General features: G+C 41.8%; 1 protein-coding gene across 1 annotated transcript in view; it reads left to right on the top strand.

Annotated features, from left to right (window-relative positions):
* Positions 1–1,199: 1,199 nt before the first annotated feature.
* Positions 1,200–26,291, top strand: part of atp1b3 (ATPase Na+/K+ transporting subunit beta 3) — a 40,320-nt gene continuing 15,228 nt past the window's right edge. Inside the window, exons 1-2 of the mRNA XM_033031919.1 lie at positions 1,200–1,554; positions 21,288–21,416. Of these exons, the coding sequence (XP_032887810.1) occupies positions 1,446–1,554; positions 21,288–21,416 (238 nt within the window). The 5' untranslated portion in view covers positions 1,200–1,445. The remainder of the gene's footprint in view (positions 1,555–21,287; positions 21,417–26,291) is intronic.

Here is a 26,291-nt window from a genome sequence, read left to right as displayed (position 1 = left end):
GGAAAGAACTGAAGAGAAGGTATGTAAGAGGTTGGAGGAGAGTTTGAATGACAACTGTACTGAATGACAAATGTGTCAAGCTGTACTATTGTTGAAGTTGCCCTAATAACCTCAGCCTTTGCCATCTCCTCCATTATTACACCCATCGCTCCATCTAGTTATCTCCCACTCCACTCCATCACTTGAAGCCCACTATTTCCCTTCCTTTCCCCTATTTTTTCTCTCAGTTGGGTATACGTGTTTTTTTTAGACAGGATGAAAATGTATCCTTCCTTTTGGAACTTTTTAACCTCTTAGAATTTTTCTCAGATCCTATAAAAATCATGGAACTGAAATATAACTCGCCAGTCATTGAATATTTTTAGCACCGTTATGATGTACTTTATACCAGATGTTCGATGTTGCAGTATTTTGCTTTTGAATGTCATTTAGTGTTGTGGAAGAACGAACAAAATGAAATTTGGTGTTGAAATGCAGAAATGGCAATTCCATACTAAAGGGGATAAGCCAAACTAGTTCATGGGCTGACCTCCTTCATCAATGTGAAAACCAAGACACATTCCAGGGCATCCATTTAGTGCGAAAATAATACATTTTTTAACGAGCAGGTACCGGTGTGTGTTTCGCAATGTGTCGAAACGCATCGGTGTTACAAGCATGCGAAGTAGGGCGGAATAATGTCCCCTTCTCCAATCCCCAAGCCAGCACGAATTCACTGCAGTGGCTGACGAAGATCGAGACTTTCACCCTCCCCTCTCTCTCTCCCTCCCTCCCCCCCCCCCTCCTCCCTCGGACCGCAGGTGGGCGCGCAAACACTCCGCCGTGGTGTGGTTGTGGTGCAGCGCGCGTGCCCGCGGTCCCTGCTTCCTCCCGCGCCACAGTAGGTGATCACTACAAGCACGTCATGCCCACCCGATGCAGACTATCGCGGGGGGAGGGAGGGAGGGAGCTCCACCGCCAGCCGCCTTGTAACAAGCCGCAAGTGTTGCAATCTCGCCGCCGCTGTCTCCACGTTCCAAAGCGCTCACCTCACCTGGGCTGAAGCAGCAGCCAGGGCTCGCGCGCGCGCTCCCGCCCCCCCCCCCCCCCCCCCGCGCGCGCTCCCGGCACCTCCTCCCTCGCCGCGGCGCGTGCACCGTCTCCCCGCGGGGGGCGCGCTTTGAGCGGCGGCGCGCTCGCTTTGCGCAAGGCGCATGCTCGGTCAGTCCTTATACCCGCGGGGTAGCCGCTGCGGTTCTTCACTGCAGCATCGAAGGGCGACGGTAGCACAAGTGGGATCAGGTCGAGAGAGAGAGAGAGAGAGAGAAACCCAGCATAAGATCGCCGCACACATTTTGCTTCTTATTATTTTTTTTTAAAAAGGATAATCACCTCCCAAACACCCACTCCTCATCTGCCTAAAAGAACTCTTGCAGATTCAAACTCCGGGTTTAATCTGTAGCACCATGGCTGATAAGGATGCGAAGAAGGATACGGAGCAATCAGGAGGATGGAAGAACTTCATCTACAACCCGGAGACCGGCCAGTTTATGGGCAGGACCGCCAGCAGTTGGGGTAAGAAACGGGGGGCGAGAGAGGGGAGGGAGGACATGGCAATGACCTCTGCTCTGCGCGTACACAAAAATAAGTCTTTATTCAGAGAGGAAAAAAGCATAAAGCGGTTCCCGAGTCTGAAGAAGGGTTTCGGCCCGAAACGTCGCCTATTTCCTTCGCTCCATAGATGCTGCTGCACCCGCTGAGTTTCCCCAGCAATTTTGTGTACCTCCCGAGTTTATATGTTGCTAGTACTGTAAAATGAGTGTTTCTATCTATTGTGTGCGCTTTACAGTCAGCTTTGACAGTTGCATCATGTTTATGGTGTTGGAGGGCGAGGGGCTTCACCCAGGTCACGATCGCGGCGTTTGCAGAGGAGAGGGTGAAATATTCGCTAGCGTTTTGCCCGCAATGCTGTGTTTCCCATGTTAGCTGGATGGTGACCGGCGGGCCGGGCTGCATCCCCGCAGGGATTGAGGACGGAATATGGAGTCATCGGGAATCCCCCCTCTCTCTGTCTCCCCCTCCCTCCCTTTCACGCACATACATAGTCACTGTCTTTCATGCACACACACACACTCTCACATTCACACACACACACACACACACACACACCCGCGACATTGATGAGGCTGGGAAAGCAAATGCAAAGTCAGGGGAAATGCGAGAAGATGATAATGTTTATTTAAAGCATTGTTAGTATGCTACGGCTAGTATGACAACCTGTATCTGTGGTTGGGGGGGGGGGGGGTCTTTGCAAGCGGGAGGTAACAAACCTCCGCATTATGTAGTGACTGTCAATCATGATGCTGAGTGTTAACGTGAGCAAACTGCTAATGCTCGATGTGAATGACTGGACGTATCGGCCAGGTTTCCTGCTTCCCTCTCGTTCCAACAAGATTTTGATGCACTTATAAACCTCAAGGCGCTGACCGAGCAGTAAATGTCCACACGCTGCCAATTCTTGCGAATTGTTGATGTTTGAACTGGATGCAAAATAAAATGCTTGTAATTTTAAATATCCTCGTTTTAATCAGCGTGCAAGGAAATCTTGCCATTGTAATGTAATACCGGGGTTTACGCCTATTGCGTGGCAACATATGCATAACTGATTATATTTCACGGTCAAAGGTTTCGAGTCATTTTGTAACTGTACCTTTAACAACTCTGAAGTAACCTCTTCTTGAAAAGAAGATGTGATTTTCATCATAGATGGATTGTAGCAATGCAGTTCCCACAGAAACCGAATCCCTGAGGACGAATAATTGGAGAAGCGCTACTAGCTAAAGGTTTCCAAAACGGCAAATGGTTTAATATGGTCGACTTTTAATTTACGTTGCTTAATTAAAAAAACACATTTATTTATATTACTCATGTTGAACCGTTTATCTAATTTAATAATTAGAAATGTTGGGCAAAGTCAATGAAAGTCGAAATAGTACAGATTTTTTTCCTGTACGTTATTGACTTCCATAATTTTTAATTTTCACTTGGAAACCATAACTTTGCCATAACTCGACCTAAATATAATGATGTCCACATCTTGGAAGGCAAGAAATAACTTGAGTGGGAACATTGTGCTGATACACTGGATAATTGGAGATCTAATTTTTGTTTAAGGTGGTAAGGATAATTCTTTAAAAATTCCTATTCGAGTATTTAAAGGCATTTTACTTAAATTGAATGTATATGGAAACCTTTTCTGAATTAACAATCAATTTTTATGATCCGTGCAGACAAGGAAGACGATCTAGTCTGTTTCTCCTGCATGTATTATATTGCTTTAACAGTCCTGCCGGGAACTACCGCAGGAAACCAGGGTAGGGCGCTATCCAGAAGCGTGAAGCCAAATAATTTTAACTGTTTGCAATAAATATTTCCATTCCTTGGGCCATTGTAACAAATATTTTATGTTTTTTTTAAATCTTCACTGTGATGCAGGAGTTGTTCATATAAGGAAAGATGTGCTTTAGCTAAAGTGTCTACTTAAAATATTGATGTTAGTACTCATCTTTTATGTTAATTTGTCTTCTTTGACTGATTTTTGGGGTGTATTTGCCTTTTACCAACCTCCGCATTTAATAAAAAATGAAAACTGAGGGTGCAGGCAGGATGGAGAATCCAATTTCTGAAACAAATTGGAGCTTTGGACGGTAATAGCCACCCAATCCCGCACCGTCCTTTCGTTTCTGTTGACCCATATATATTTATCATTGCTGTTTTGGATTCTAAAACAGGAATTTTACCGAAAACCTACTTTTGAATGAAATGTTGCGCAGACTAGCCCTGCCTGGCTATTGCCCTTCACTTGTTAAACTCCACACAAAAAGGAATTTTGATAGTCAGCAAATGGCGAGAGTATGGGGTGAAGGGAATTGATTTCATTCTTAAAATGTTTGAGACAGATAATAGGCACTTCTCCCCTCTCAACCCGTGCTTTTGCTTTATAAGCTTCCATTGTTGGCTGCATCCTCGTTTAGTTTAGTTTTTAGTTTAGAGGTACAACGTGGAAACTGGCCCTTTGGCCCACCGAGTCCACGTCAATCAACAATCATCCATTCGCAGTGGTTCCATGTTATTCTACTTTCACATCCACTCCCTACACACTAGGGGCAATTTGCAGAGGCCAATGAACCGACAAACCTGCACGTCTTTGGGACGTAAAAGCAAACTGGAGAACCCCGGAGGAAACCCAAGGAGAATGTGCAAACTCCACACAGAGGTCAGGATCAAACCCAGGTCTCTGGTGCTGTGAGGCACCAACTCTACCGCCGTGCCACTGCGCCGCCCCTATATGTCTCCCCTTTCCGGGTAGACATTGGAAGCAGCAATGCCTTAGGAAAGGATAAGAATATGAGACTGAATCAATTAATTGTAAATATATGCCCTTAGCAGCATCTGGTCTGAAAGAGAACTAGGGAGCAGTCGATGTGTTAACTTGGTATGTGGAGTTGAACTGTGCTCAGGCCAATGCACCAATGGTACGAAATCTGACCACTTCCATAACTAAATAACTATCATATCAGTATCTGCAGTGACCTTAGGATATATAAGTAAAATGGTAATACTTAATACAATTTAATCTGTTTGTGTGTTTACGTGTTCTTTTCACAGAATCTTCCATTTGCAATGGAAGCCAATATTGACATTGGACAATGAATAACCATTATCAGTACTTGCATTACATGTGTGATAGGAACCATGAACCTAAATAGGGACATAAATAAGCCAGATGACCCCTTGAATCCACCACGCAATTAAGATCATGGTTCATTTGAGCTTGGGCTCGAACTGTTTTCCTACCTACTCCCATTAACCAATCATAGAGGCAGGTTATCATTTCTTTTGTTGGATAAAATATAACACTCGGGTTGTAAAACCAAGCAGATAGATTTTTACTTCTCAGAATGCGGACTATTCTGGATAGATTAGTGTTTATCACATGTGTCAGGTTACTCTTGAAAAGATGGTGGTGGATTGTCTTCCTGAGCTACTGCAGTCCATGTGGTGATGATGCTCCAGTGCCAATCATAATAGTTTCATAACCCTGATTTGCTGTTGTCTTGATTAAATACTGTTTTAAACAATGCATGTGGAAATGTATTTCCAGGGATGTGTAAAATGGATACAGATGAGGAAGGCCATTTGGCACATCCTGGCTCATCCAAACAGAAAGATCGCATTATTGTATCCATTGCAACTCAGCTTCCAAATATTTGTGATTCCAGGGGTTTTCCAACACCACCCTAGGTAGGAGTCAATTCCATGTGTTCAATCTTTGTGTGAAGAAAAACATTCTGATATCAGTCTGAAATCTTTTTTACAATTTAAACTTGTTCCCCCTTGCCCTACTGTTTGTTTTGAAATGGTACTCCAGGTTTATCTTTTCTATGCCACTTACTATCTTTATGGCTCTTTTAAGGTCATCCCTTGGTTATCATTTTTCAAGGTCGAATCTTCCTTGAGTCTTTCTCCTTAACTCATTCCTTTCTCTTTGTCCTACTCTGCACGGCATCAATTGGCTAGTATTTTGGTGACGTGAACTGTTTACAGAATTCAGAGGAACCTTAGAAGGCAGCTTTCGTCAATTTAATAATACTCTGCAAATACACATTCAAGTTGTTCTTCCTCAATTAACATTCTGGACAGATTTATAATAAAAGTATTACTGGAGACTGAGTAGCTATCTTTATCGTGGCTTATCAAGGTACAAATACAATTTTTATATTCATGAATGTTTTAATATATTATGGACTAATTGTTATCCATGAGACCCACCTCCCTACACTATTGGCATAATTTCCACTGAGTTGTAGACCACCTTCTTTACCAGGCGTCATTTATCTGATATCATCAGTAGTTCCCTCTCAACAGCCACAAAGCCAATCATCATGGCTGCCTCAATCAGTAAACCACCTTCAATCCTTCCATCCTTGCAAACAAGGAGACATCCTGAGCCTCCCTATCCTCGTCAATTATGTTCTCGCTCCAGATCTAAGCTTACATTTCCAGCAACCCCATGTTTCAATCTCTGGGATGGTGAAGGAACGGCAAAATGTTTTTGTTTCTGGATGGTCCTCGACTTTGTGAGAATCTTGTAGATGATGCCTCCATTCTCCACATCTATCAGCATGGTAGAAGTTGGGAATTTAGCAGGTTATGTTAAAGGAATCTTGCTGCAGTGCCTATGGAATGCTAAGCACATGCACAGTTTAGCCCTGGTAAAGACGGAATAGAAGCATATGGACAAATGAATAAGAAGCAAGAATAGGCTATTCAGTCCCTCAAACATGCCCTGCTATTCATAAAGATTACAGCTGATTTAAGGGTAACCTCAACGTTGCATTCAAAAGTCAGAGTGTTTAATTGTTATATGTACGGACAATGTAACAATAAACATCTTACTTGAAGCAGCGTAATAGGCTTGTAAACACAATACATACAAATAATATATATTACAAAATACAATGAATTAAAACCAGTTCAAACAAAAACCCATTGATGGTCCATAGAGGTTCATTGTTGAGGTTAGTGTTGAACACGATCTTGATGGTTGTTGAGAAAAAGCTATTCTTGATGGTCAAGGTTTTCATACTCCTATACCTTCTTTCCGATGGTACGAGTGAATAGGGAGCATGGCCAAGGTGATGTGGGTCTTTTATGATATTGGATGCCTTCTATAGATGTCTTCCATGGTGGCGAGGTCAGTAGCTGTGATTGATCAGGCAGTGTTTACCACTCTCTGTAATCTCCTTCGTTCTGGACATTTGAGTTGTCAAACCAAACATCCCCATTCCCCTCTGCTGCCAGCACACTGTGGCTGACTTTGTCAGGTAATAAAAATATTTTGGGAAGTCACACTTCTAAAAATACCCTACCTCAGACCAATAGCTGGTTCAGTTAAATGTTTAGTCCTTGGACAACCACAAGAATGTTACGGGTAGGAGATTTGCAGTGGTAATATTGGTGAATGTCAAGGAGAGATGGTTGCTGCTGGCATTTAGCTGACATGTAACACTAATTGCCACATCAATTCCGGAATGGTACCATTCGGCGCCGCCGTTTCGGGGTGTTAGGGTAAGGGTTAGGGTTAGGTTTAGGGTTAGTACAGATATTATAAACGGAGGCGCCGAAACAGCAGCGCCGAAACGGCGGTGCCGAAAAGTACACGACCCCATCAATTCAAGCCTAAATGTCCTCAAGCCTGAATGTTCCCAAGCCTTACTGTATTCAGGGATGAACAGAATCATTGCCTGACAAGCTGTGAATGGAACTGGATATTGTGGAATCACCTGCAAACATGTCCACTTATGACCTTATGATGAAGCAGGTGAAGACGGTTGAGAAACAACATTCGGAAACAAGGAGCAATGTCCTGGAGTGACCCCACAAAAGTCATTAGCTGTGATGGGTATGAATCCAGCCAGTGTAATGTTACCCGTGACTTCAGTTTCACTGGATCACAAGTTCCTTCATTGTTGATCGCTCCCAATCTCAACTTTCAATTCAACTCTTTAGTCTGTGTTTGGGCCAAGATTGTAATTGGGTTATGTCCTTAATTTTTATTTAATTTTAGGAAACAGACCCATCGAGTCCACACCAACCATTAATCACCCGTTCACACAAGTTCTGTTATCCCACTTTCACATCTACTCCCGACATACTGGGTGGGGGCAATTTGCAGAGGCCATTTTTCCTACAAACCTGCACGTCTTTGTGATGTGGGAGGAAAGGGGAGCACCAGGAGGAAATCCATGTGGTTACAGGGAGAATGTGCAAACCCCATGCGGCAACCAAGGTCAGGATCGAATCCAGGTCTTGGGTGCTGCAAGGCATATACTCTACCAGCTGCACCACTGTGCCACCCAGCTGCACCACTGTACTGCACAATGCACCACCGTTTACTGTTGAAGTCCAGAAACAACTCGACAAGAAATAGAATTTAAAAAAAAACCTACAATGCTGGTAATCTGAAACAAAAAATGCTGGAAGCACTGAGCAGGTGAGACCCCATCTGTGGCAGCAGAAGTATAATTAATGTTTCAGGTCAAAGACTGTTCATCTTTTAAGTTGCAAGGAAGATGAGGGGAAGGATTGATAGGTGTAAGGGTGAAGCCCGGTCGAATCGGTTAATGGGGAAAATTTGATGATGATTAAACATGTTTGTCGGCATTATGTGTTTCTAATAGCAGGGCGGTGGGACATGCTCAGCAAGGCAAGAGATGTCACAGATGGATGACCTGAGGCAAAAATGACCAGGTCTGACACAGACAGAGCAAATACATTCCCTAATGTTGTGGAATTCAATATTGTAAGCAGAAGGCTGTACAGTGCTCAGATGGAAGATGAGGTGATGTTCCTTTGGCTTGCATTAGGCCTTGTTATAACAGTGCTGAAAGTGTTTTGAACAAATTCCATTTTTATTCCTGACAGAATTAAACTTGTGCATTGGTGACACTTGACAACATTATTGTTCATGCCATCTATCACTTTGATTAAAAGGAGACCCATATACGCGGAACCGATGGTGCAGCATCCAATCCCAGAAGAGCCAAGATTTTCTCAAAACAACTGCTTTGCATTTGGCTCACAATGTAAATCCACTCCCTACACACCAATTTCATCCTCCTCTTTGGCATGTCTCAATCTATATCAAATAGTTCAGTTTAGAGATAGAGCACGTCAACAGGCCCTTAGCCCCACCGCGTCCGTGCCGACCAGCGATCTACATACACATGGGCAATTTACAATCTTTACCGAAGGCATCTAACCTACAAATTTGTATGTCTTTGGACTGTGGAGGAAATGGGACCATCCGAGAAAAACTTACGGAGTCACGGGGAGAACGTACAAACTCCATACAGACAGCACCCATAGTCAGGATCGAATATGGGTCTCTGGCGCAGTAAGGCAACAACTCTACCGCTGCACCATCCTGCTTGTACTTGATCTTGAATTTTAATTCCATTCCAATATTTTCTTCATTATCAAGTAATTACTTCCTCCTGCTGTAAAATTGTTGCTCTTTTTTTCTTGTCTCTGCCCATTCTCTGCTAAACCCGGCATTCATGTTTTGATTGTCACCAGAATCTAATATTCTTTTGAATGAGTCCTATCTTCTATTCTACATAAACTTGGAGTTTATCTAAAGTTTTGTTGCTTGGTAAGAACCCATATGATCCCATTTATCCTTGGATCTACAGTGCTTTGAACAACGTTATATCCCTCCATTTTCTCCTGGTTCATTTATTTCTGTAATTCCTCCTGCCCGATAGTTCTTGGATTGCTAACTTTGGCCACTTATGCATCTCCCAGTTCATTTGTGGCTGTCTTGGACTGTCATAAAGCACAGAAAATAATCTTCAACTTATGTATCCTCATCAATCAACGAGTACTGTTTAAGCTCCGACCATTTTTCTTCTCACCTGTCATCATCTTAACCCACAACAACTATCCTGCCACCCCTCTCTAAGGGACAGGTTTTTTTGCCACTCACCTCCATAACTTTGACATGTGAGAGGAAGTCAGAACACTGAGCAGAAAACCACAGCATCACAAAAAGAACATGCAACTCCACAAAGACAGCATCCAAGTCCAGGATCAAACCCAAGTGTCTGGAGCTGCAAGGCAGCAGCAATAAGGTGCTACTATCATAGTGGGTTTTTTGTGGGCATTTGGATTCGCCTTCAAGACATTCCTTCAAACCAAGTTGGTTGCTTGCCCCAATATGTCTTTCTTTGGTTCAGTGCCAAGGACATTTTTTGACATTAAAGCCACTGTATAGATACTCATCTTTCAAATGACTTAATTGGTGTATGATCAGTGGTATCTCTGCTGTTATCATTTAAATTTGGCTGTTGATGAATAGAGCTGCAAACAACACGTTTTCTGTTTTTTTTTAAAAGTTTTCTTTAGTTTTTAGAGATACAGTGCGGAAACAGGCCCATCGGCCCACTGAGATCGTGCTGACCAGCGATCCCTGTACACTAGCACTATCCCACACTAGGGACAATTTACAATTCTTACCAAAGCCAATTAGCCTACAAACCTGTATGTCTTTGGAGTGAAGAAAACCCTGCGGTCACAGGGAGAACGTACAAACTCCATACAGAATAGTCAGGATTGAACCCGGGTCTCTGGCATTATAAGACAGCAACTCTACCGGTGCACCACCATGCTGCTGCCCCTGGTTCTTTATTACTCCATTCGTAAGTCTCCAATTATCACATAAATTAAGGGTAAACAATTTCTATTACATTACTTTGGTATATTCTACTTGTATAAATTATATGTTCAATTAAGGTAACAAGTACTGCGCAATATGATTCTCTTTCAAAGTCTGTCTCTTTGAAGGTTAGAAGGTTGCAGGGTGACCTGGACAGGTTGAGTGAGTGGGCAGATGCGTGGCAGTTGCAGTATAATATAGATAAATGTGGGGTTATCCACTTTGGTGGCAAAAACAAGGGGACAGATTATTTTCTCAATGGGGTTAGATTAGGTAAGGGGGAGGTACAGCGAGACCTGGGTGTCCTTGTAAACCGGTCACTGAAAGTTGGCGTGCAGGTACAGCAGGCAGTGAAGAAAGCTAACGGAATGTTGGCCTTCATAACAAGAGGATTTCAGTGTAGGAGTAGAGAGGTTCTTCTGTAGTTGTATAGGGCTCTGGTAAGACCACATCTGGAGTATTGCGTACAGTTTTGGTCTCCTAATTTGAGGAAGGACATCCTTGTGATTAAGGCAGTGCAGCGTAGGTTCACGAGATTGATCCCTGGGATGGCGGGAATGTCATATGAGGAAAGATTGAAAAGACTAGGTTTGTATTCACTGGAGTTTAGAAGGATGAGGGGGATCTTATTGAAACATATCAAATTATAAAAGGACTTGACAAGCTAGATACAGGAAAAATGTTCATAATGTTGGGCGAGTCCAGAACCAGGGTCTTAGAATAAAGGGGAGGCCATTTAAGACTGAGGTGAGAAAAAATCTTTTTCACCCAGAGAGTTGTGAACTTGTGGAATTCCCTGCCACAGAGGGCAGTGGAGGCCAAATCACTGGATGGATTTAAGAGAGAATTAGATAGAGCTCTAGGGGCTAGTGGAATCTAGGGATATGAGGAGAAGGCAGGCATGGGTTATTGATTGGGGACGATCAGCCATGATCACAATGAATGGCGGTGCTGGCTCGAAGGGTCGAATGGCCTCCTCCTGCACCTATTTTCTATGTTTCCTGAGATAGATTAATAAGTCTAAATAATTCATCGTATTTTACTTCAAACAGCCCATGGGCCTGAACTAGAAAATTGAAAAAAAAGTTCAAATTTAGTTTTGCTAATAGTTAAAAGTATCATTTTTGAAACAAATGTTATTTAATGTTCCAATCAATCATTATGTGTAACAATAATAACTGTGTGTTTATTTTTACTGCAATTTTTTCCATCATAAATTCTCATTTCCATGTTTGCAAGGAAACTGCCATTTTTTGAAATAAAGCGGAGTCACATATAATTACACATTCACCAGGTGGCACTGCAGTGCATCAGTTTGTCATCCGAACCTTTGGTAGAAACATCACAATGTTCCATACAACTCTATTTCTTTGCATTCTCAATTAATAAAAGCTTAGCTATTCAATCATAAAATCGAAGCAAATTGTTATTTAAAATAGCGCATTTATACCAAAATGAGGATGTTACATGCTTCACCTGTAGATTATATTTGATATTGTAGGCAATGTCATAAGTGATTGTGTAGTTGGATTTAAATACACCCTTTTCTAAAATTCTTCTTGTAGTTAACAGTGTTTGCCATGTTAATGGTAGCTCAGTTGGTGGCACAATCACCTCAAAATAGTTCCAGAATTATTACAAAAACTGGGACTGCCACTCCAGTGCAGCTCTGAGTGAGTGCGCACTGTAAAGATGGATCTTATGGACGAGATGTTATACTTAAAATCCGTCCGATCTCTCGGGTAGATGTAAAGGAACCTATGGCACTGCATTCTAGAACAATAGCAGGAATAGATTGGGTAAATGCTCACTTTTACCCAGGGAATCAAGAACCAGAGGACATAGGTTTAAGTTGAGGGGGAAAAGATTTAATAGAAACCCGAGGGCCAACTTTTTTACACAAAGGTTGTATGGAACCAGCTGCCAGAGGAGGTAGTTGAGGCAGGCACTATCACGTGTTTAAAAAACATTTGGACAGGTATATGGACAGGATAGTTTAGAGGAATATGGGCCAAACACAGGCAGGTGGGACTGGTGTTGTGGGACATGTTGGTCGGCCTGGGCAACTTGGGCCGAAGGGCTTGTTTCAACGCTTTGATTCATCAATCAAGACTTTTTAAACAAAATCATGGCTGTTATACTACTTGAGTACAAACTGGCTGCCAAAATCCAAAATCTTAGTTGTAATCTATAATCTGAATGAAGTTGTGTCCAAAAAATAATGTGACCAAAACACACAAAATAAGCTGAAATTGGTGTTTGTGAAATTTAAATTTGTGTCGTTGGTTGTGTCTCAGATGATAGCATTTTTGTTACTGATTCAGAAGGTTCAAGTACTAATCCAAACACTAGTGCTCAAAGCTTGAGTGATGGACTGATTGAATGCTGCACTCATGGTTCAGTCATTAAAAATGGGTTGTTAGCTCCATCATGGAAACTTTTAGACTTTTTTTCAAAAAAGACAAGGGTATGTTTTTCTGGCTAATATTTGTCTCAACTAGTATTCAAAAACAAATTATTTAGCATTATCGCAATGTTGTTTTGGGAGCCTTGCTGTATCTAAATTGACTCCTTTTTATATTAACACTAGACCAAGTGGAACCCGTTGGGTCCCTGTCACACGGGAGGCCTGGTCCCCCAACGCAACCCGTTCCCCCAACGCAATATCCCACCACTCAACCCGTTCCCCCAATGCAATATTCCACCACTCACCCATAGCCCCCAACTGCGCAGGGGCAGCTCATTTTCCCTTATCCCCCAGCACTCCCTCCCCCTCCTCTTCAACCTCCCAATTGCACGTCCTGCCAAGACTTTAAAAAATAATACAATTGCTCTTCCCCTGTCTCCCCTAGCACTCCCTCCCCCTCCTCTTCAGCCTCCCTGTTTTTAAACTTTTAAAACTTGCTGGCAGGACTCAGATTGCAACATTGTTGCGGGGAGGGCCAGCAAGGATTTGGACCCCATTGTGACGTCATAGCTGTGTGCAGATGGAAGAAATTATTCTCAAACTGGATTTTGTAAAGTTAAAAATGTGAATAACTTATAAAATATAACATCAATCTGAATGAAACTTGTTGAAAACACACCACAGGACAATTGTGAGTAAGGTGGTGGAAAAATTGTAGCGCTATCGTGTACCGTTTTGGCCTAATTTCCCGATATCACGCACACACTCACTCACACGCAGACATCCAACAAACAAGATGAGAGTTTTTGTAATAAACTAGACCAAGTGGGACCAGTTGGGCCCCGTTCCCCCAACGTAATATTCCACCACTCACCCGTTCCCCAACGCAACCCGTTTCCACCATTCACCCATTCTCCCAATGCAACCCGTTCCCCAACGCAATATTCCACCACTCACCCATAGCCCCCAACTACACAGGCGCTGCTCATTTCCTCATCCCAAACACTTCCTCCCCCTCCCCTACTCTTCACCCTCCACTCTCCTCTCCCTCTATTTCCCGTACCCTCAGTCACTTCTTCCCTCCCTCCATAACCCCTCTCCCCTCCCTACCCCCCTCCTCTCCCTCTATCTCCCTGCTCCCCATTCCTCACCTCTCCCCTATCCAACTCTCTCACTAAACACAATGTTTAAATAACATTTCTCGTCCCCCCCACTCCTTCTCCTTACAACAATGTAACAAATCTCTCATTGCACTGGGTGGAACACTGTTGACGGGCAGTTTATGTTAATGAGATCCCATTGTGTCGTCATAGCTGCTAACTGCCAGTGCAGATGAAAGGTTTTTTTCAGTGGGATTTTGTAAAGTAAAAAATGTGAATAACCTCTAAAATATAACATTAATCTGAACAAAACGATAAAAACACACCACAGGACAATTGTGAATAAGGTGGTCCAAAAATTGTAGTGCTATCGTGTGCCGTTTTGGCATAGTTCCAGACATCCCTGAATCACAGACAGACAGACAGACAGGCAGACAGACAGGCAGAATCACAAACAAACAAGATGAGAGTTTTAGTAATATACTAGACCGAATGGGATCCATTGGGTCTGTGTCATACGCAGGCCTGGTCCCCCAATGCAACCAGTTCCTCCAATGCAGTATTCGCCCACTCACCCATAGCCCCCACGGGAGGCCTGGCCCCCCAACGCAACCCGTTCCCCAACTCAGTATTCCACCACTCACCCATTCCCCATATTCCAGCACTCACCCATGGTCCCCAACTGTGCAGGGGCGTATCTCCCAGAACTTCCTCCCCCTCCTCTTGTATCAAGGACTTTAAAAAAGAATGCAATTGCCCTATTCAGCTAAAACCTTGCTGGAAGGACTGAGTATTCCTCGATTGCAACTTTGTTGCAAGCTGGGCCAGCAAGGATTTGGATCCTATTAGCTACTAAATTTTTCTTAAATGTGAATTTGTACATTTGTAAATGTCAATAACTTGTGAAATATAACACCAATCTGAACGAAACTTGACAGAAACGACAACAGGACACTGGTGAGTAAGGTGGTGCAAAAATGTTAGTGCTATGATGTACCGTTTTGGCGTAGTTCCGGGATCACAATTACAGACAAACAGACATGCACACATGCATAGAAACAAACAAGAATCAGTAATATATATAGATAGATAGTGGATGTAAATGGTTGCAAGGTGTAATTCATGAAAGGTGCTATGAAAGGTCTTTATGAACTAACAGTTTCACAGAAAATGATTTGAAACTGAACTTTACTCTGCTGTTTTTTATTTTCCTTGTAGCTGCTGGATTTTTAAAAAAACATTTTTAATGCTATGGAAATATTTGCTTTTTATAAGGAATTTTGCTCCTTTCTTGCAAAAGATCATTGGATCCAGCATTTATGAAAATGTATTGATAATTGTTCAATAATTTAATTTAGAGATTGTAGTAACATCTAACATAATACCCTTGAGATCACTATTCCAATGCAATATATTTTCTTTTCTAATGTTTTCCAGGACTGAGACCTTTAATTACTAACATCTCACTTTGAATCCTTCCAGGGTTTCCCATTATTTCTTGACGATACTGGCCATAAATTCCAAATCCAGTAAACAAGCTTCTTTGAAATTCATTTTATTCCTCTTCTGCCAAGATATGCCAAGCAACTATTGAATAATTGACCAAACTATTTGATATTGTATAAAAGTTTAAAATTCATTATGTATGCAAAATTGTCCACATGGGTATTTGCATAGCATGATTGGTATGTATTTTGACAGGACAACTGCAGACAGGCAGAACTGAAGCGTAAATACATAAATATATATTGAACATTGAAATAATTTGCCTGCAATCTTTGACTGTTTATTTAACACTTCCATTGAGTAATTGCATCACTGATGTGAATATGAAAAGGTACATTTTTCTCCAGTATGTACTGTAAGCTGCAAATGCATTACGCCAGGGCAGGGGTGGGGAATAAAGAACACCAACATTTGTTCATAGACTTCAGATTAAGGTCAGAACCAGCCTGTGAGAAGTTATTTCTCTCCTGTGTCTTTGATCAGGATTCCTTCGGAAAAAAGGACGTAACTGTGCTGCAAAAACAGTCAGTTTGTCGTTAATATGCTGTTCCTGCCACCAAGGCAAAGTGGAGGAAATTGGTTTGTTGTTCCACAGATTGTCACTTTTGATTACTGAAACCATTCTTAATGTTTTATCTGCATAAATTTATATTCATTTCATAAATTCTTAATCCGATTTAATCAGCCTTCAATAGATAGAAACATCAGAAAATTCTGTCGGGAGACCCACTGAGCATCCAGGAGAGTTTATCTTCTGGTCTGGTTATTACAGTAAACCAGTTTTGTTTTAGTTCAAAGTCTACTACGTTTCTATGAATATTAGTTATTTGGCAGTTACAGAGAGACCGGCTGCAATAAATTAAATGGTATTGAGGATGGTTATATGTGTTCGGTAATAGATTCTGGGAAATTAAATTGAATGAAAGCAGCCAATCAATAAAAAGGCACTAAAGGAATGAGGTACTTAATTTGTTGTAAGTGAATGTATGGATGGATCATACCAACTGCATTTTCAGCAAAGGGTATGTGTGAAGAATATTTTTTTGTAGATTATGTTAGCATTTTGTGATATAGCTCATCGGTAATGCATAGAAATGTTGTACAATTAATAAAGTCAAGATAATGAGTTCAAGCACTGTCACAGCAGATGGAGAATTTAAGTTATGTTAATTAAATAAAAACTGAGCCATCAATGGAAAAATTCAATTGTTATAAAAATGCATTTGGTTCACAAATTTCTTCAGGGAAGAAAATCTGCTGCCTTTACCTGATCTGACCTGTATGCAATTCCATTTCTACAGTGAAGATAGACGCAAAATGCTCGAGTAAGTCAGCAGGTCAGGAAGCAACTCTGGGGATTTTTTTTTGTTGACATTTTGGGTCGAGACCCTTCTTCAGACTGAGAGCCCTTTGTTTTTTGAGATCAAGAAAGAGGAGGGAGGTGTCGAAGGTGGTCCGTGAATTTGAGGGCAGGATCGAAATTGGTAGTGAAGTTAATGAATTCCATGAATTCCGCAAGGGTGCAGGAGGTAGCACCATGCAGTCATCAATGTAGCAGAGATAGCGTTCAGGAATAGGGCTAGTGTTCGCCTGGAACAGGGATTGTTCGATGTACCCTACAAAGAGGCAGGCATGGCCAAGGCCCACGTGAGTGCCCATGGCTACTCCTTTGTTTTGGAGAAGGTGTGAGGAGTCAAATGAAGTTGTTGAGCATGAGGACCAGCTCCGGTAGGCGGAGAGTGCTTGTAGAGGGAAATTGGCTGGTTCTGCGGTCGAGGAAGAAATGGAGGGCTTTAAGGATTTCCTGGTAGGGGATGGGAGTGGGGGATCGACTCTCAGTCTGAAGGATCTTGACACGAAACGTCACCTATTCCTTTTCTCCAGAAATTCTGCCTGGCCCGCTGACTCCAGCATTTTGTGTCTATCTTCAATGTAAACCAGCATTTCCAATTCCTTCCTATCCATTCTCTACAGCAATGTGTTTGGCTCTAGAAAGCAACCCAGGATGATCATGAACCGACATGAAATCAAAAACAATAAGCAAGTTCGCTATTCCGACTGCACATGCCCAGGTCAAAGGACACTATGTATAAACATTGCTGGAAACCAGTGGAGTTCTGTACAAAGAGACCTTTATTTCTTCTGTTTTTTTCCAGCTTTGATTCTACTAGGTACAGTGCATTCAGAAAGTATTCAGCTCCCTTCACTTTTTCCACATTTTGTTACGTTACAGCCTTATTCTAAAATTGATAAAATTCTTTTTTTTTGTCATCAATCTACACACAAGACCTCATAATAAAAAGCGAAAACAGGTGTTTAGAATTTTTCTGCAAAGTAATTAAAAAGAAATAACTGAAATATCAAATTTACATAAGTATTCACACCCTATTCAGACACTCAAAATTGAGCTTCGGTGCATCCTGTTTCCATCGATTATCCTTGAGATGTTTTTACAACTTGATTGGAGTCCACATGTGGTAAATTTAATTGATTGGACATGATTTGGAAAGGCACACACCTGTCTATATAAGGTCCTGCAGTTGACAGTGTATGTCAGAGCAAAAACCAAGCCATGAAGATAAAGGAATTGTCCGTGGACCTCCGAGACAGGATTGTATCGAGACACAGATCTGGGGAAGGTTATAAAACAATTTCTGCAGCATTGCAGATCCCGAAGAGCACAGTGGCCTCCGTCATTCTTAAATGGAAGAACTTTGTAACCACCAGGACTCTTCATAGAGCTGGCTGCCTGGCCAAACTGAGCAATCGAGGGAGAAGGGCCTTGGTCAGGGAGGTGACCAAAGAACCCGATGGTCACTGACAGAGCTCCAGACATCCTCTGAGGAGATGGGAGAACCTTCCGGAAGGACAACTATATCTGCGGTACACCACCATTCAGGTAGAGTGGCTGGAAGTAAGCCACTCCTCTGTAAAAGGCACATGAGTCTCCCGCTTGGAGTTTGCCAAAAGACACCTAAACAAGATTCTCTGGTCTGATGAAACCAAGATTGAACTCTTTGGCCTGAATGCTAAGTGTCAAGTCTGGAGGAAACCAGGCATCGTTCATCACCTGGCCAATACCATACCTACGGTGAAGCATGGTGGTGGCAACATCATGCTGTGGGGATGTTTTTCAGCGGCAGGAACTGGGAGACTAGTCAGGATCGAGGGAAAGATGAATGGAGCAAAGTACAGAGAGATCCTTGATGAAAACCTGCTCCTGAGCATTCTGGACCTCAGACTGGGGCGGAGGTTCACCTTCCAACAGGACAATGACCCAAAGCACACAGACAAGACAACGCAGGAGTGGCTTCGTGACAAATCTGTGAATATCCTTGAGTGGCCCAGCCAGAGCCCAGACTTGAACCCGATCGAACATCTCTGGAGGGTCCTGAAAATAGCTGTGCATCGACGCTCCCCATCCAACCTGACAGAGCTTGAGAGGATCTTCAGAGAAGAATGGGAGAAATTACTCTGGGACCATCGGCTGTGCCTCCTTGTCCAGTGGCTCGGCAGGTCAGGCAGAGTTGAGCTGGGGTTAGCGCTTCTTCTCCGTGCTGGCTGTGGGCCTGGGGCCGCTGGTGTCGTCGGTCCAGGGCGGATGAGGTGCGGGCCTTTGTGTGCTCTCCTGTCTCCCACTCGCATCTGCCCCCTTTCTCTCTATGTTTCACCCCCCTCTCCCGCTACCTGTTCCTTTGGGGGGATGAGGAGTTGACCATTTATGGGAGTCTCTCTGGAATCAAGAATTTCATTGCTCCATCGTATTCATAGATGAGGCTGAAGAATTCCATTGCCCTGAAATTAGCAGAATAATGAAATTCAACTCCGAAATTATCATCGTTGTGTTCCAGTCTGGAATACAGTAATTTTCCTATAATGTGACTACACGACACCCCCGTTCCTCAGATTAAATATATTGTTACACATAAATTATGAATAAAAATAAGAATTTATACAGTTTCTTCAGCCAGCGCTTCATTCGCTTTTTCTTTATGGTGAATGACCTTTGATAAATCCCATGATTCCTTGCATTTTTCAGAATACCGAACTCGCTTATATTCTCGCTCTTAGGAGAGACTTCGGAATAGGCTTAAGAAAAATGACAATTTTAATGAGACCGATGAGCCCGACATAAGTGGTGGTTAAGTTACAGTATGAGATTCTGAAGGACACGATCTAGCAGCATTTGGAAAGGCAAGCATTGCTTCAGGATAGTCAGCAGCATGGCTTTGTGTGGTAATGTTGTTGGTATGATCTACCCGTACATGCACTTTCAATGAATTAAGTACCTCATTCCTTTAGTGTCTTTCTATTGATTGTCTGTTTTCATTCAATTTAATCACAAATTTGATTGTTTTTTTTAAGAGGTGATCAAGAGGATTGACCAGGGCAGTGCTGAATACATTTTCTTCGTGGACTTTAGCAAGGCCTTTGATGTCCCACCTGGTTAGCTGTTCCAGATGAATAGATCATATGGGATACAGGATGAGGTAGCCAATTGGATATAAATCTGGCTTGGTGGTAGGTTTCATAGGGTGGTAGTGGAGGGTTATTTTTATCAAATGGGAGAGTTATTTTATCAGATTGGAGGCCTGTGATCAGTGTTGTGCCATTGTTTGTTATCTACATGAATGATCTGGATAAGAATGTAGTTGGCTTGATGAGTAAGTTTGCAGATGACAGCAAATTTGCATAGTGAAGAAGATATTTAAGATTTCAACTGGAAAAGCGATTTGGGATTTGTGAACAGGGATTTGCAAATGGAATTTAACTTTGATGAATGTGAGGTGTTGTATTTTGGTGAGTCGAACCAGGGCAGGATTTACACAGTAAATGGCAGAGACTTTGGAGAACATTGTACAACAGAGAAACCTAAGTACATAGCTGGTACATAGTTTCCAGAAAGTGTTAAAACAGGTCGTCAAGACGGTGAAAACGGCATTTGGTAAGCTTGCCTTTATCAGTCAGGACATGGTACAAGATTTGTGATTTCTTGTTTCAATCTACAAGATGCTGGTGAGATCACATTTGCAGTTTTTGTGCGGTATATGGAGTAAACACAGCCAAATGTCACTAACTCAGGTAGGGAATTTTGTTGGCATGGATGCATTGGGCTTGAGGGCCAGTTTCCGTGCTCTATAACTGAGCTTTGAAAGAATGAGTAGTTGAAGTATAGCCTTGAGGGCTGACTCGTAAAAATGTTAAAATCAATATCGAAAGTGAGGAAGGATTTTTTTGCAGAGCGTTGTTGGCGGATAGAATATTTTGTATTAGGTACTTCATGGCAAAGATTTGCAGCTTCTAAAGGTATACTTGAGAAATATTTGAAAAAGTAGAAAAAACATTACCATTAGCAGGATGGGCAATTAGTTTTGAGACTGGGCTGGCAATGGGCTGTGGGCAATGGGCTGGCACATAGTCTGAATAACCTTTGGTTTAATTGACATTTAAGATTATTTGAAATGCACACAGAATGCTTGAGCATTTATTCCAAGCCGTCGATTCCAAATTCTTACTGCTTTCCTCATCTGCCTTTCCCAATTTGCAGTCCAAACAAAATGCCACAGCTGTGTTTTAGTAGTTTACGGTGGCAATGCTATGTGAAAGGCACTGTGAATGTTGTCTGGTGGACTGGTGCAAAGTTGGGATGTCATGTTTCAACTCTACAAGATGCTGGTGAGATCGCACTCACGGTATTGTGTGTGGTATATGATGTAAATGCAGCCGAATGGGACTAACTCAGGTAGGCAATTTGGTTGGCATGGATGACTTGGGCCAGTTTACATGTTGTCTAACTCTGAGCTTTGAAAGAATGTGTAGTTGAAGTACAACCTCAAGGACTGACTTATGAAAGCATTAAAATCATTACGAGAGTGAGGAAATGGTGATGTTTTTCAGTCACTAACGGACTCCTATTTGTGTTATAAAATTTCAAAGTGCACTGTAACATGAAGCTGGGAGTTGAAGGCGTTTGGAAATACAATCTAACTTTTTTTCTATATTCTTCTCTGCACAGCTTTGATTTTTCTCTTCTATCTGGTATTTTACGGCTTCCTAGCCGGTATGTTCAGCTTCACCATGTGGGTAATGCTTCAGATGTTGGATGATTACACCCCCAAGTACCGTGACAGAGTTTCCAGTCCAGGTAACTTTCCCAGATTTTGCCTTGTTGATAATAGGATTGTTCCCATTTTGTTTCTTCCTTTTAAAATAAAATTGTCGGCTTGGATTAGGAACCGTGTATTTGCATCTAACTGTAGTAGAAGCCTATCCTCAGATTCAAGTATAAATGAGAGGATAAGCATCTTGTTATTAATTGTCTCTTGCTATTTTTAGACGCTGTTGAATTATAAATTAATGACTTATAGGAGCAGAAGTAGGCCATTTGGCCCATTAAGTCAACTCTGCCATTCAATTATGGCTGACCTATCTTTCTCTCTTAACCACATTCTCCTGCCTTTCCCTTCTTCTTGCGTATGGCGTGCACAGCCTAAAGTTGTAGGACAACTTGTTCTATTTGATCTTATTTGATTGTGCACGCCGGGCTGATTGCATTCGTCGAAGCAGGGCGGACCACGTGAAGGTTGCAATCTCCCACCCCCTGCCTTTCCCCTTAACCCCTGACACCCGCACTAATCAAGAGTCTATCTATCTCTGCCTTAAATATATCCATTGACGGCCTCCACAGCCTTCTGTGGCAATGAATTCCACAGATTCACCACTCTTTTGATAATCTTTAGTACAGATGAGTGAATAGAGAGTGACACAACACAAAAGAGAGCTACAGAGACAAGTGCAGATGCTGGTTTCATACAAAAAATACACAGTGCTGGAGAAACTCAGCAAGTTGGCACCATTCCTCACAGATTGCAGTGGGGGGTTGAAAGCTCTAAGAGAAGGATTGTGGTGGGGGAGAAAACGTTTCATCTCTGCCGAACGTCCAACCATCTGCCTATAAACCCTTCCCATACTCCCCCTCCCCCTGCCCCGCCCCACCTAGACACGCTGCCATTTCTCCCCTTCCACCTATTTTCATTCTTCTAGCTTCACAATTTCCACTTATTCTATCCTTATCTTACAACTTTTTTGTCTTCTCATCTGTGGCCTTTGTCCAACCACACCCTACCCCCCCACACCTTCAAGTGTCTCCATCGATCACTCTCCAGTATTTGTCCTGCCCTTCCTCTCTTCCAGCTTTCATCCTCCCTCCCCACCACAATCAGTCTGAAGGATTCCACCCCTAAAACGTTGCCTGACCATGTTCTCCAGAGATGCTGCCTGATCCACTGAGTGATTCCAGCACTTTGTGTCTTTTTCAGAAGAGAGCGAATGCAGTAATAGTTTTTCCCTGAAGCCCCATTCTGAGATTCACAACCCATCTAAACTGAGAGTGAGAATATTTGTGAATGCCTCAGGCACACAGAAATATTCAATATATTAAAAATGAACCAGACTATAAAAGTTTATATGTTAATAAAAAAAACTCAAACACAAAACATTTAGGAAAAAATAAAATGCATTTAACTCAGTTAATTAAAGTAGGACTTGCAGCTGTTAGACGGTAAAGGGCCTGTCCCACTTGGGTGTCATTTGCGCGTCGTGACGCGCACGTGATACACGCATGGCGCGCGGTGAGGCATGGTGGCGTAGGCAGTCGTGCGCGGCGCCCCAGGATTTTGGGATTCTCAAAATCTTCGCGCGCCACCTGCGTGACGCGCAAATGACGCCCAATTGGGACAGGCCCTTAAGACTCTTCACCTTGTAGCTATTCCTCTCCGTTGAAATAAATTAGTCACTAAACCTGCTCCAGGTCTTAAATGGAAACAGGAAATTATGGAATCTGTGGAGAGCGACAAACAGAGTTATCATTTCAGGTTAATGATCTTTCATCCCGAATCTCTGATTTTCCTTTCAAATTTTCCATGTCTTCAATGTTGATTTTTCCAATCCTGTACCGTCTCTGTGGTGCAGGTTTCACAAGCAGATTTATTAGTGTAAGTGCTGGAAATCGCTGTTCTGCGGATGTTCAGACCTTTCACGTAGAATCTCTTGCTCCCTGATTTTAGTCTTTGATGAAAATATTACGCTCTGAATATTTGATAATTTAATCTTCCTAACCGGTTTTCCCCTTTTTTGCTGCAGTTCTTATTTTTTTGGCATTATCGGTCCTTGAGATACCGTTGAAAAGTTGTCTGGGTGCAAACCAGGGCATCATTTTACCATCAATTATTGAGCTGTTAGGAATTAGATCAATGCTTGATTTATAAGTAGGCATCAACTCTTTGTGGGTGGTTACATTAACTGGTTGAGACTGCTTGTTAGTGAAAGAAGGTGATGCGTGGATTGATTTTGAATGTTTCACCTTGCTGCCAAGCCAATTGTCATTGTAATGAAATCCTGCCTTGGAGAAGGTCACAGCGGAAAGAAGAGTCATTTGACTGACCAGATCCTTGCCACATTTATGGTCCACACAAGCCTGCTCTTAACTGCCTTCATGTAACCCCTATCAAGATCATATTGTAATTTAGTTTCTTGCATATAGTTAGGCTACAAACTGCTGCCAGTAGTTTTAATTTAATGATGCTACTGTAAGCAGGGTTCCTATTGTATCTCACCATACATGTTCATATGACAAAACACAACCTGACTTGACTATTCTTGTATCGCTAAGATTCACATTCTAACTAAATCTCTGAACAATGAAACATATCTTACTCCCTATTAGATTTATTGGAGACTGCCCTAAACCTGGAGAAAAGGAATAGGTGATGTTTCGGGTCGAGACCCTTCTTTGAAAGACCCACTATGAATTACTCCAGCTTTTTGTATATATCTTCTTTTGTTTAGAAACTTGTTAAGACCAAGTAACTCACATGTCACTGTACCTTAACTGGTACATGTGACAATAAACTGATCTTGAAACCTTGTACTACAGTAAACAGACCCAGTCTCTACATTATAAAAAAAAAGGTTATAACAGCATGCGAGATACAAATATATTTTACAAATATAATACCAGAATAGTATTGTAAATTGGGCGTATACTTCAGGTATTTCACCCATGAAAGTGGAAATATTTTCTCAACAAACCCTTTCAATAATGTTAGGACTAGGATCAAGTCACACTTCAGCCTTACCTGAAGTATAGGCCCAATTAACAATACTATTCTGGTATTATATTTGTAAAATATATTTGTATCTTGCATGCTGTTATGAACTTTTTTTTAATAATGTAGAGACTGGGTCTTTTTTGCTGTAGTTCAAGCTTGGTCTAAGTAAGTTTCTAAACAAAAGAAAATAGACACAAAAAGCTGGAGTAACTCAGTGGGTTGTCTGAAGAAGTCTCGACCTGAAACGTCACCTATTCCTTTTCTCCAGAGATGCTGTCTGACCCGCTGAGTTACTCCAGCTTTTTGTGTCTATCTTCAGTTTAAACCAGCATCTGCAGTTCCTTCCTACAAGATTCTACACAAGTTAAGCATATTTTCTCTGAGGTCTAATTTTGCGTATGAGGAATGAAAACAAAATCAGTCTGCTCAATGCCTCATTTATTGCATGGATTCTGTAGCCCCTTTATTCTTCATTTCCTCACGTTAAGCTTTTTCAAACATAATTTGTTAATTGCATGCCTTGGTGTATTTTGTTACACTCTTCATTTACCATGTTTGCAATATGCTGCTCGCAAATCTTGAAGTTGTACTTTGGATTCCTAACTCCAGATTATTTCAACAACACTGGTCTCAGGTCTGATCCTTGTGGATCAACAGTTCTTAACCTTTGCCTGTCTGAAAAGATATCAGTAAATTCCAATTAAAAAATAACCAGGCTTCCTCGTCGATAATTTTCAGTCTATCATTAATCGGGTCAATAATTAAACCTCATAGCTACTCAAACAACTTTAAATTGCTTTAGGATATCCTGTGGTGATTAAAGGCACCATATAAATTTAAATATTTTCCTTGAATAATAACAGTTCAAAATCCTTTGCCTTGGTCTCGTTAGACCCGGTAACCCACTTCATAGAGGGAATAGCAGAAGGAAATCAACTTTTAATTTGCTACATGATCATACAGCCAGAGTTTGCAATACTTTCTAATGAAATGTTTGTTCCTGAATGAATAATTTTCATCAAGCAAATTCAGTTAACAATGAAAAACTAGTAAAATGCACCAAAGTAACTATTTTTAAATTCAGTTTGGTTACTTTGGAGTCAGTGAAATCCCTGAAGTTATGAAATTGCCCTGTTAGCTCTCAAGACAAATGCTGTCAGAAAGCAAATGTTACTTTAAGTGGTAGACGAAAAATGTTGGAGAAACTCAGCGGGTGAGACTTCTCTAATTTTAGATAGCCCTTGCCTTCTCCCTCCTTCCCCTCCCTCTTCCCAGACATCAGCCTGAAGAAGGGTCTAACCCAAACATCGCCAATTCATTCGCTCCATAGATGCTGCCTCACCCGCTGAGTGTCTCCAGCATTTTTTGTCTACCTTCGATTTTTCCAGCATCTGCAGTTCTTTCTTAAACGTTACTTTAAGTGGGACATACAAGGCTCAGAAAAAGTGCCTATGGTTACTTCTAATGTCTTATCATCGCCTGCCAGTCATGATTCAGTGAGATCTCAATTAGGAAGGGTTTGTAAAGAGTGTGATTAGACAGTTGTTTTTGGTTAGCTTGGTGGTGAAAGCGCTGCTTTCCACTTTAGGGATCCTCTCCAAAGTACATAGATTTGACCAAAGGTACATGTTGACTGTTTCAAGCTTCCAGTTATTGAGCTATTGAAGACATACAAAGCCAGACCCTGTTTTGTTATGCTGAGGTCTTGCAAGTTTATGCATCTTAGATATCTTAAATCTTTGCAGTTTTAATGCCTTTTAACACTAATAAGAAATTTAAGACACTTCATTAAAACAGCCTCGGCATTATGTCATTGTGTAATCTGACATTGATTTGGTGTCTTTAGAAGCTGCGCATGAATGGTTGTACTGACAGCTTTGTCATCCAAGATGACAAGATGAATGATGCTT

The sequence above is a fragment of the Amblyraja radiata genome, chromosome 13, assembly GCF_010909765.2.
Source record: "Amblyraja radiata isolate CabotCenter1 chromosome 13, sAmbRad1.1.pri, whole genome shotgun sequence".
In the NCBI taxonomy this organism is placed as follows: Eukaryota; Metazoa; Chordata; class Chondrichthyes; order Rajiformes; family Rajidae; genus Amblyraja; species Amblyraja radiata.
The sequence above is the reverse complement of the archived record's forward strand: the minus strand, read 5'-3'. Positions and strand labels throughout refer to the sequence as shown.